The sequence below is a fragment of the Rutidosis leptorrhynchoides genome, chromosome 4 (assembly GCF_046630445.1).
Source record: "Rutidosis leptorrhynchoides isolate AG116_Rl617_1_P2 chromosome 4, CSIRO_AGI_Rlap_v1, whole genome shotgun sequence".
In the NCBI taxonomy this organism is placed as follows: domain Eukaryota; kingdom Viridiplantae; phylum Streptophyta; class Magnoliopsida; order Asterales; family Asteraceae; genus Rutidosis; species Rutidosis leptorrhynchoides.
This window is the reverse complement of record NC_092336.1, coordinates 527011587-527024448: the sequence shown is the minus strand read 5'-3', so window position 1 is coordinate 527024448 and position 12862 is coordinate 527011587. Positions and strand designations below refer to the sequence as shown.

The window sequence follows — 12862 nt, the reverse complement described above, 5'->3', positions numbered from 1 at the left end:
AAACTACATTCAAGAAACTTATTTTGTCGTAACATATTTGTATTGTAAACCATTATGTAATAGTCGTGTGTAAACAGGATATTTTAGATTATCATTATTTGATAATCTACGTAAAGCTTTTTAAACTTTTATTGATGAAATAAATGTTATGGTTTGTTTTTAAAAAGAATGCAGTCTTTGAAAAACGTCTCATATAGAGGTCAAAACCTCGCAACAAAATCAATTAATATGGAACGTTTTTAATCAATAAGAACGGGACATTTCACCCATGGCATTCTAGAGTGATGAAAGGTTTTTATCCTACTAACCCTTATAACTTCGTGTTTTAACTGATTTTATAGCTCTCTGTATAGTCCTTATAATTTTTGTTTCGGGTGTCTGTATTTGTTCTTTAAGTTTCTATTTTGGCCCCTCTTTTTAGTAATAAAACTGTATTGGCTTTAAAAAAAATCCAATTATTTACTAGACTGGTATGGTCTGTCTAATTTTGAATTGACATTCAAAATTATAATGTATAATTCTTTTGATATATTTATTAAATTCTATTTATACATATTGTCACAACCCAACAACTATGTGGCCCAACCCACTAAGATTATAACCCAAATCATGGAAGGCCCAAGAAGCATATGGAAGATGTCTAGAATTCTCTCCTTGATTCTTCCATGGAATGGTATGGAAACTCCATAGATATTTCTAGGTCATGAAGTTTCTAGTACTTAGATCATAGCCATTGATTTAGTTTAATCATAGCCATCCATTTTGATGTAAGAGTAGTATAAATAGGGGTGACCTCATTTGGCACACCACACCTCAAATCTCAAACATTCTCTCTTGTAAAGCATTCTCAAGCAATATAAGTATTTTCTTCAATTCCACTTGTTCTATAATATTTTCTCTTTTGGTTACTTGAATCATTATAAGGTCCGAGTAAGGCTGACTTAGTAGAGACTAAGTGCCGCACGTGAGCTTATTGAGATAAGTCCGTGACATTTGGTATCAGAGCCAGGTCGATTCAAGGAGATGGCAACCGAGACCGAGAAGAATGTGAGCGCAACAAGTGGTGTGATGGGTGATGAGACTCGTGGTCGGGTAGAGACTCGCCAAGGAGCCAAGAAGAACCGAGGTACGTCCAAAGACTTTGTCGCAAACTTGGACAAGAGGATCATGGATGTAGAGACATCAATGGACGACGTGAAAGCAAAGGTCGAAGATGTCCACCAACGTTTGGATGGTTTGGACGGGGACTTTGACGAATTGAAAGATGATTGCAAGAGTGCAATCAACGTGCTAGACGTTGACATGCGACGTGAGATCCATGACTTAAGGGGTATGCTCATGGGTGAGATTACGAAGTTGCGAGGCGAAATGGAGGGGGAGGTCTCCACTATTCACCAACGCCTCGTGGATTTACAAACCAACATGAACTCTTGTTTGAGATTCATGGCTAGTGGGGGTGGCAACACTGGATGCAATGCTCTGAAGGTGGACGTTCCTAAGCCGTCACCGTTCGTGGGGAAGCGGGAAGCCCGAGCGGTTGATGATTTTATATGGGAGATGGAACAATACTTGGAGGGAGTCAACATAGTGGATGATGCAATGAAGATAAAGACGGCAACCCGTTACCTGAAGGATACCGCAGCGTTATGGTGGCGTCGTCGATATGGAGATATCGAGAAAGGTACGGTTACTATTAATACTTGGGATGATTTCCTTACCGAACTTAAGAATCAATTCTACCCCAAGAATGCTCAAAAGGATGCGATGAGTCATCTACGTAAATTACATCATTCCGGGACGATTCGGGAGTATATTAAAGAATTCACGAACCTTAGCCTGGAGGTCCTAGATATTCCCGATGATATTCTTCTCTTCTATTTTCTCGATGGTTTGCAACATTGGGCTAAAACGGAGTTGGAGAGACGAGGAGTCCAAGACCTTGCCACCGCAATTTCTCAAGCGGAGGCACTAGTCGACCATGCTAATAGGAAAGATTCGTTCAAGTCAAAAGATAAGAAGGTGAGCCATGAGAAAGGTGGGGGAGATAAGCCCGCCCAATCAAGGAATGATAATACACGTAAGCCACCAACCGGGAATAACAAGAGCATAAAAACTTCTTACAAGAATGATGGATGTTTCATATGTGATGGACCGCATAGAGCCCGAGATTGTCCGAAGAAAGCTAGCCTTCATGCTATGGAAGCTCAAAAGGCGGGTTTTCAGGATGAGGAGCGGTGCATAGGATCAATGCATATCCTCAACGCAATCAAGGCCAAGACGGAGATACCCAAGGTAGTGGCTAAAGGACTCCAATTCGTAGATATTAACATTTGTGGAGATCGGGTACGAGCTTTGGTGGATACGGGAGCAACTCATAACTTTATCTCCACCGATGAAGCCAAAAGGCTAGGACTTAAGGAAACAAAAGACAGTGGCATGATGAAGACGGTGAACGCGAATGCTAAACCGATTAGTGGAGTGGCTAAAGATGTGCAAGTGAAGATTGGAGAATGGGAAGGAACGATTGATCTATCGGTCGTGCCTATAGACGACTTCAAGTTAGTACTTGGGATGGAGTTCCTAGATAAGGTACGCGGTTTCCCTATACCGTTCGCTAACTCACTGTGTATCTTGAATGGTGAGAAGACTTGTATGGTGTCAACCGAACGTGGAAGCAGGAGTGCATCCAAGTCACTTTCGGCCATGCAATTCAAGAAGGGGTACAACAAGAATGAGACATGCTATTTAGCGGTAGCAAAGCAAGAGACGGTCGAAGATAAGGGAAAACTAGAGGTACCCAAGGAAATTGAGAAAGTCCTTGATGAGTTCAAGGATGTCATGCCCAAGGAGTTACCAAAGAAGTTACCACCTAGGAGGGAGGTTGACCATGTGATCGAGTTGGAGCCGGGATCAAAACCACCTTCCAAAGCCCCATACCGAATGCCACCACCCGAGTTGGAGGAGTTGCGAAGACAACTTAAGGAGTTGCTGGATGCGGGATACATCCGACCGTCAAAATCCCCGTATGGTGCTCCGGTGCTATTTCAAAGAAAGAAGGATGGATCCTTGCGGATGTGTATAGATTACCGGGCACTCAACAAGGTAACTATCAAGAACAAATACCCAATCCCACTTATTTCTGATTTGTTCGATCAACTTGGGAAGTCGAGATACTTCTCCAAGTTAGACTTGAGATCGGGATATTATCAAGTCCGAATTGCCGAAGGAGATGAGGCTAAGACCACATGCGTGACGAGGTATGGCGCTTATGAATTTCTAGTCATGCCCTTTGGTTTAACCAATGCCCCTGCCACATTTTGTACTTTGATGAACAAATTATTCCACCCGTTCCTCGACAAGTTTGTCGTGGTGTACTTGGATGACATAGTTGTGTATAGCGACACCATGGAAGATCATGTGAGGCACTTGAAGCAAGTATTTCAAGTACTTAGGGACAACGAGTTGTATGTGAAGCTAGAGAAATGTTCATTCGGATTAGAGGAGGTGGATTTTCTTGGACATAGAATTAAAAATGGGAAGTTACTCATGGATGGGGCTAAGGTCAAGGCAATTCAAGAGTGGGAGGCACCAACGAAGGTGTCTGATTTACGATCTTTCCTTGGTTTAGTAAACTACTATCGTCGTTTTATCAAGGGATACTCGGCGAAAGCGGCTCCATTGACAGAATTGTTAAAGAAGAATAAAGCTTGGTTGTGGGATGAGAAATGTCAAGCAGCATTCGAGGAGTTAAAAGGAGCTGTCATGGAAGAACCGGTGTTGAGACTTCCGGATGTGACCATTCCGTTCGAGTTACACACAGACGCATCGGACTTTGCTATTGGAGGAGTTCTAATGCAAGAAGGTCACCCAATCGCGTTCGAAAGTCGAAAACTTAACGAGGCAGAAAGGAAGTACATTGTGCAAGAGAAAGAGATGACAGCGATTATTCATTGTTTGAGGACATGGAGGCATTATCTTTTGGGATCAAGGTTCGTGATCAAGACGGATAATGTGGCAACGAGTTATTTTCAAACCCAAAAGAAGTTGAGTCCCAAACAAGCTCGTTGGCAAGACTTCTTAGCCGAATTTGACTATGTGTTGGAGTATAAGCCTGGGAAAGCCAATGTGGTAGCTGATGCCCTAAGTCGTAAGGCGGAGTTTGCAGCGATCACAAAACCACAATTCTTCCTTCAAGATCGTATAAAGGAGGGATTAGAGCATGATCCTATAGCCAAAAACCTTGTTGGATTGGCTCGAGATGGGAAAACGCGAAGGTTTTGGCTCAAAGGTGATCTATTATTCACCAAAGGAGACCGGTTATATGTGCCTAAGTGGGGTGATCTTAGACGGACAATCTTGAAGGAGTGTCATGATTCAAAGTGGGCTGGTCATCCAGGTATCAAGAGGACGCTGGCATTAGTAGAAGGCACTTATTATTGGCCAAGGATGGAAGACGACGTAGAGACGTACGTGCGGACATGCCTAATATGCCAACAAGACAAGATAGAGCAACGCCAACCAGGAGGACTATTACAGCCGCTACCTACACCGAAAGGACCATGGGAGAGTGTTTCCATGGACTTCATTACTTGCTTACCCAAGTCGGAAGGGTGTGGGAGTATTATAGTCGTGGTAGACCGGTTTTCTAAGTATGGTACCTTCATAGCCGCATCATCCGAAGTTACCGCGGATGAAACCGTAAAACTATTTTTCAAGAATGTGGTGAAGTATTGGGGATACCGCATGTGATAGTAAGTGATCGAGATCCGAGGTTCACAGGGCGTTTTTGGACGGAGTTGTTCAAGATCATGGGGACAGACTTGAATTTCTCCACGAGTTTTCATCCCCAAACAGACGGACAGACGGAAAGGGTGAATGCACTATTGGAGCTCTATCTTCGACACTATGTAAGTGCAAATCAACATGATTGGGCTAAGCTTCTTGATATTGCTCAGTTCTCTTATAACATGCAAAGGAGTGAGTCCACGGGGAAGAGTCCTTTTGAGTTGGTGACAGGACGCCAACCTTTGACCCCGAATGCTTTGGCCGCTTCATATGATGGAAGCAGCCCAGCCGCTTATAGAACGATGAAGGAGTGGCACGAACAAGCCGACTTGGCGCGAGCATCACTAGATAAGGCAGCCAAGAAAATGAAGAAATGGGCGGATGAGAAAAGACGACATGTTGAGTTCAAAGTTGGGGACCAAGTGATGGTGAAGCTTTTACCTCAACAATTCAAAACATTTAGGAAGGTGCACAAAGGATTGATCCGGAGATATGAAGGCCCATTCCCGGTAATTGGACGTGTTGGGAATGTATCTTATCGAGTTCAACTACCGCCCAAATTAAAGATTCATCCAGTCTTCCACGTAAGTTTTCTAAAACCTTATCATGGAGACGAGGAAAACCCAGAACGAGGAGTTTCCAAACGTGCACCAATGGCAGTTGCAACTTCGTTTGATCGTGAGGTGGAAGATATCTTGTTGCATCGAACTGTACGGAGACGAGGTGTGCCGAGCTATAGAGAATACCTAGTTAAGTGGCGTAACTTGCCCGATAGTGAAGCAAGCTGGGAAGCCGAAGACATATTATGGCAGTTCACAGACAAAATCAAGAAGTATCACGAGGATCACACGACGAGGACGTCGCGAGCTTAGGTGGGGGAGAATGTCACAACCCAACAACTATGTGGCCCAACCCACTAAGATTATAACCCAAATCATGGAAGGCCCAAGAAGCATATGGAAGATGTCTAGAATTCTCTTCTTGATTCTTCCATGGAATGGTATGGAAACTCCATAGATATTTCTAGGTCATGAAGTTTCTAGTACTTAGATCATAGCCATTGATTTAGTTTAATCATAGCCATCCATTTTGATGTAAGAGTAGTATAAATAGGGGTGACCTCATTTGGCACACCACACCTCAAATCTCAAACATTCTCTCTTGTAAAGCATTCTCAAGCAATATAAGTATTTTCTTCAATTCCACTTGTTCTATAATATTTTCTCTTTTGGTTACTTGAATCATTATAAGGTCCGAGTAAGGCTGACTTAGTAGAGACTAAGTGTCGCACGTGAGCTTATTGAGATAAGTCCGTGACAATATGCATATATGTATTCTTATATTATTTGGTTATCTTCTCTAATGGCATAACAATAATAAATATCAAATTCAAACTTTTCATGTTAATTTAAAAATATACTAAAAATTTATTGATTCAATTCGTATTATTTGCATTTTATGTTGATAATTTTAGTGTCATCGGTCATTTTGTGTAATAAGGTGATTTACTTGAGATAAGGGGGTTTCAAGTTACGCTCAAATACGAGTTAAGAAAGTGCGGAGTGCACGCTTGTACAAACATACTGAGTAATCCATGTGAAAAGGTTGTGTTGTTTAGTTAGTGTCTTTTTGACCTAAAGACACAACTATAATGAATTGGTGTCACTCTTCATGAAAAGGTGTAACCATTCATGGTTACCTTTTAGTCAAAAGGTGTGTCCATTCATTGACACTTTTTCACCAAAAGGTGTAACTTTTCATACTCTATAAGTAGGGAGTGCTTGTCTCATTTCTAGATGATGAAAAATTGACCATTCACAATATACATTAACTCTTAGTTCTTGACTTTCAATTTTATTTGCCTATATTAAAGTTGTGCCTTTGTCTTATCTTGAATAAATATTTCGTGTAACCCTAAGGCAATATATGATAGGGTCGAAATATTTTATCGTGAAAGTGACTACACGATTCAAAGATTTATCCGAATATTCAAACCCTATAATCAACATTTTATAAGTTAATTAAAGAACTTTAAACTTGATTCATTATATATAGTCATGCGCCCTTAAAACACAACATAGTTAAACCTTTATATTCTAGCTAAATTTTATTTATTTATTTAATCCTCTTTAAGAACGTCACACCCATCACGAATTTATTTACAAATAATGTTCACATTGAGACTTGAACCACCAAACATATTGAAAGTGACTATTCATGTACCGCTAGGATATAAGCCTTTTTACATGGTTATTAACTAATACGTCTTTCTTACAACGAACTATAACGATTCAGTCTTAAATAATTTTTTTTTATTTATTAAAAAGCCTTCACAAGTTCTAGTCTATTTATTCAATTATGTTTTATCAACGACATGAAAAAATAGATGAAGCTTTGGCCACTTTAAGTGAATTCTCTATTACTAGAGTCAAGTTATTATGTACGATCGAGGCATACCCATGTTGGTTGTGGCACGAACCATGCTTTCAGATGCTCTACGACTACCATGCTTTTGTTCCTAATTGGGTAAACCGGCTCATTTGCCTTTACCACTCGACTTTGTTTGTAGGAAGCAACTTGTGTAGTAAAGTTTTGTGCTATAAATGCCCCAATGGTGGGGCCTTATAGGGAAGGGTCATGTGATATATGCGTGCGCGGTAATTACACATATATTTGCGTTTAGGCGCAGTAAAAAAAGATATTTAGTGCACAAATGGTCATTAATTGTTGTGCGTCAACTTGTCAATATTAGTTATGCGCGTATTACCAATGTGGTTGCGTGATAGCTGCGTCTTCCTTGAATTCAGTTTTGTAAATCATATCTAAATATGGCCTGAATACTTTCCATAAATATAGTCGTGTATTGTGGAAATGTGTTATGTAATGGATAGGACAATTAAGATGATTTCAGGATTAGGGTTTAACTATAAATATAAAGCCCACGATCCATAGAAACACACAACAATTTATATAGCATTCACGCTATCGAATTTCTCTCGAAATGTTTTTTGTTAAAGGTTTTCAAGCCATTCTCTCCCACGGTAACATACAAACCTCTTTGGATCTTTGAACAACACACGTCATCAATGTTGAACTTAACATTAATCACCACATTAATATCTTCATATCTATCTGAGTTATTCACCATTTACGAACTGGAGAGCTAAATTTTACCGCAAATATTGCACATAATGATGTATATACCCTTTGGAAAATAAATGCTTAATCAACGGCAGAAACCCACCAATAATTTGGGCTGGCTCCTCTTGTGACCGTGTTTATTTTCATGATAAAAACATTATTTTAGTGGTGTATAATAATGATGAGACGGTGCAAAAATCAGCTCCCATGTTAATACTGTAACAATAAATAAACTAATCATAATGGAAAAGAGTAGAATATCGTATTGATAATTTGGAACTAAATGTTTTAACAAAATGTGATTTGTGACATTTACCTTAATTTGTAAATTATGACATTTATCACGAAACTCGAATTCACGATATTAACATCGATGAGTTACTTCTATACCGTTAGGCTAAAAATCCTTTAATTCATTAATTAAGTCAAACATTACCAACTACGGTGCAATAAACATATTTTTTTACATTCTTTCTGTCCGGATTTTATAGTTCAAATTTTTCTTGGATTATTCTAAATTAGTAGTCCACCTCTAATAATATATAAGAATAAATAATGTAGTGATATTTTTTTATATCCTTTCTTTATGCGTTTAAAATAAAAGATATACATAAAAAGTTAGGGGTAAATTGAAAAGTTAGGGTAAAACAATTTGTTAGTGACATCTTATAATCAAATTGTAATTTGTAATTGTAAGGTATTTGTAATCATTGTAATTGTATTGGTAATCATGATTAAAAAACAAAACAGAAACAATCTTTACATTTATTTGGAGGGTTATTTATTTGGAGGGTTATGTTAACATGTGATCCTATAACACATGTTAAAAAGCATTAATTAATCTTAATTTTTTTTATATAAAAATATATATATATACTAGTGAAATGACCCGTAGAACTACGGGTTTGTTTAAACGAAACAATTTAATGATATGTTTTAGGTATTAAGTGAACGTAAATGCTAAAGTTATTTGGTTTAATGACCCGTAGAACCACAGAGTCCGACTAAGAAACTCGTCAGCTGAACATTGCATCAAACACCTAAAATGCATATTAAACAATCCATAAGAGATAATATTGGTTGATATTTTATTTTAAAAGTGTAAATTAAAATATAAATTTATAATTAGTTTCCATCTTTCTAGCTTTTATACCTTTTCATACTAAATTCAAAATAATTAATTAAAATAATTCAAAATTATTTAATTTTAATAATTAAAATAATTATTAATAAGATAATAATAATAATTAATTAATAAGATTTATTTTTTATTCAAAATTATTTAGATTAATGACATCACCCACCATGTTTAGATTTTTTTTTCTTTTTAATTTTTTTTAACAAAGGAATTAGCCTAATAATGACATCATCATTATAGCATTTTAATATTAACTACAGATAGATAGATTGCGACCTAATGAAATAAAAGATAGTGAATGAAATATTTACAAACTACTTGAATTTACAAACAACGTTCAATTAATTGACTTATAAATAGTTTTATAAAAAGGGTATGCAATGATTGCAATATGTTGATCATATAAAACAAATCGATCAACAATCAACAAAGTAGCATTAAAAATCACTTGATGAAACCGTATTTTGCTGCAAGTTGGTCTTCTGGTGAAGACTCTGAAAAGTTATAAGCCTCGCCTGGAGCATAATAGTAACTGCTACCCACCACACCCACATGATCTTGGTCTGAAACTAAGGCTAACTCACATGATCTTGGGTTGTTACTCGAGTACTGATCGGCCATATCACCTATTAAAAATGATCACATTACTGTGAAAACAAGTTCAAGATACTAAAAACTCAAGCAAAATAATAGTGATATAGCATTCATCAGTTTTAAGTGCATAATGAATAGTGAAGTACCTTGTGTTAAAAGTAAAGTTTCATTCTCAAGACCTTCAATTACTTCTAAAGAGTTCCAATTACGAAAAGCCTCTACAACAAATTTTTGAATATAAGCCTGCAAGGTAAATTAAATCTTTATTAGTCACTTTTTACCATCGCGTCTAGGTTTGTTCTGTTTACTAATAGTGCGAACCTTATTTACGGTTGAAAGGTTATTGCCACTGAAGCTTTCTCCATTGATCACCACTTTGACTACTTGGCAGACAGGGTTCAAGTAGATGGTATGATTTGGTCCACGCGATATATAGAGCTTGTTCTGTAAAACACATTTCCTGGCATGATTAATTGTTGTGTCCCACATTTTATCCGACATCCCAAGCCCTAAGATCTGTCCAACAGGACAATAAGTATGATCATATATAATCAATCTGTACGTATAGTATAAGATGAAAATTGGAAGTGCAAAGAAAGCGATTATATTAATTACTTTTCTTAGTTTAGTCTCACTGACAACCGAAAGCTTTAAAAAATCTTGGACGTTCTTGATATCATTTGCAGCAAGCTTCTTATGGAATGCTCCATCTTTTCCAATCTTCTCTAAGCGCCATACCTCATCCTCAAGCATTGGTGGATGATGCTTCTTGTAGACTATACATACATAGTACATATGTAGATCCATCAATTAAGTCCATGGTTTAATTTTTGGTAGAATTTTGTTTGATTTATATATGTCAAAATAATATTCCGTAAACAAGTAATATAGTAGTATATATATAGTTAGACATCACTAGTTCAAATAAATTGGCATCAAACATGTGACATATACATGTGACTACATATTACTTCGATTGCAATCTTTTAAAAAAAAAAAAAAAAAAAAAAAACGAATTCTTACTATGCACTAAATCAAAACTAGAGTTCTTTATGGTCAATCATAAAAGCGATATTTCACTACGTGATAAATTCTGTCTTTTATATTAACTTTTTGGTTTGTTGTCATATACAGTATAAGTCATAATTGACATATATTCATGTCATAGTTTGCCTCCATTCATGTCAATTCATTAAGATGATTATAAAGAAAGAAGACGTACGTTCACCACGATGATCTTTAACTACAAAGGCTTCAGTCATAGCCTCGCGTACAACCAATCCAGGCGTCGCTCCTTGAACAACTCGAGCCGCAATTCTAAACTTTCTGCTCCTAATCCAGCTTGAATTATCAGTTAACTCAATATCACCTATGAAAACAACACCATCTCTCATGGTAACACTCAAATCGCCCGCAAGCAATGGCCTTTTTCCTCTTCTTTCCTTCACAATATTCTTCTCAAACTCATCACCTGTCCATATCTTATTGTCTGCCAATGGGAAATCGCCATCTACGACAACAATTTGTAATTTTAAAGCACAAGGAATAGTACATTCTTGATTCTTGATTACGTCGAAAAGATATATTTCAAGTGGATTTCCGTCTTCGTCTAGTATTTTGGTGCCTGTGAAAACCGGCAGTGTTGGATTTTTCCTAAATTTGAGTTGCATGGTTGACGGTTCGAGTTCTTTCATACACATGGAATTCGACGTTGCATAGTAAGATGGTAGTAATAATCTTCTCCTTAATCCATTTTCCACCTCCTGATGTACCTATGGTAAGACACACTAATTATTACGAGTACTATTAAATTCTAATTAATAAAACAATCATCTAAAACATATCAAGAATGATCATGTATATAAATACCACTTTTCGAAGCATCGGTTCTAAAGTTGTGCAGAAATTTTGGATGAAATTCATCTTCACAACTTCTCCTATTGCACTGTCCAAAATCAAGACAGAGAGAATAAGCATATATTTCCATTTGAACGATACGAGTGTACAAATTTGCGTTTCTAATAAATTGAAGGTCTTTTCTAATGACAACTATTAACGTAAATAAAAGTTTTGTAGGTAGCGGTTATTTTTTATTTATTTAAAGTGACAGTTATATAATTGTACTTTTTTACACCTTAAGGACAATCTTTACAAAAGACCTAATTTAAAAATTCCGGTAAATGAGTATATAGTGAATATGAAAAACAAGACGTACGAAGCCAAAGAAGGTCTAGCTCGACGGCGTCTTTCGTTATGCATATATCGATCACTGTCGGGTTGATCGGCTAACCTTTTCGTCATCTTTCCGTTAGTAACAAAATTGAAGATTTGGTAGCTAGCTTTGAGTGAAAGCTATATGAGTTTAATGAGCGATAAATAAAGGAGGAAGACCAAAAACGGTGAAGTCTTTTGGCATTTATAAATAAAAGGAGTGGTGAAAATGGGAAGCTTCGTGGAATGCATGAGGAAGTAGGTTGGTAGTAGAGAATGAGTCTTAAAGATATCTAATATTCTTGATTGTATAATACTCCGTATCAAAACTACTTGTTAACGTTGACTTATATTCTAAAGTCAAGTACTCAAATTATCTTCTAACCACGTTTGAGATCGATAATATAGGGAAAGTAACCCGTATGCTACTATTTTTAATCATGTACCATCGTTTGAAGTATTATAATTCGTATAATATAATAATTTAAATCACATTTGATGATGAAGTATATTGTTGGTTTTATTTTACTAGAAGAAAAGATAAGGTTACTTGCACTATATCATTGTGGATTTTTATTTATTTATTTTTAATGGCAAAAGTTTTTTATATACTTCATTGAAAGTAGAGAACTTCATTAAAGTAATGAAGAAACTCGTCAAAATACAATGATGGAGAATTGCTCGATCATAAGTTGAAAGAAATACAAAGATAAAGTGGGCGTACAAAAGCCTACATACATAACAAAAAGGGATTTTGTTCCCAAATGAAAGATCGAAAACCGTTGCATAAGTTGAGGTTCGTTGCCCATAAGAAGACCTTAAACTTGATGTTGCGCATCATGATAGAACGACAAGTGAATTATCTATTGAATATGAAGTCATTTCGGGCTATCCAAATTGCCCACAAGTTTGCGGGACCAATCATCTTCCAATACTTCAAAGCGTTAATACCCATACCAAAGTGCCAAATAAACGAAAATTCTTCAACCGATC

The 12862-nt window shown here is 36.9% G+C and overlaps 1 protein-coding gene across 1 annotated transcript; it reads right to left on the bottom strand.

The window, feature by feature from the left end:
* Positions 1-9369: 9369 nt before the first annotated feature.
* LOC139844955 (protein SAR DEFICIENT 1-like) lies at positions 9370-12078 on the bottom strand. Its single transcript, XM_071835174.1, has 7 exons — positions 11874-12078; positions 11528-11603; positions 10881-11430; positions 10274-10434; positions 9980-10174; positions 9805-9901; positions 9370-9690 (listed from the first exon to the last, which is right to left on the bottom strand). The coding sequence occupies exons 1-7, from the start codon at positions 11957-11959 to the stop codon at positions 9509-9511; spliced, it is 1347 nt and encodes a 448-aa protein (XP_071691275.1). The 5' UTR covers positions 11960-12078; the 3' UTR covers positions 9370-9508.
* Positions 12079-12862: the final 784 nt, after the last annotated feature.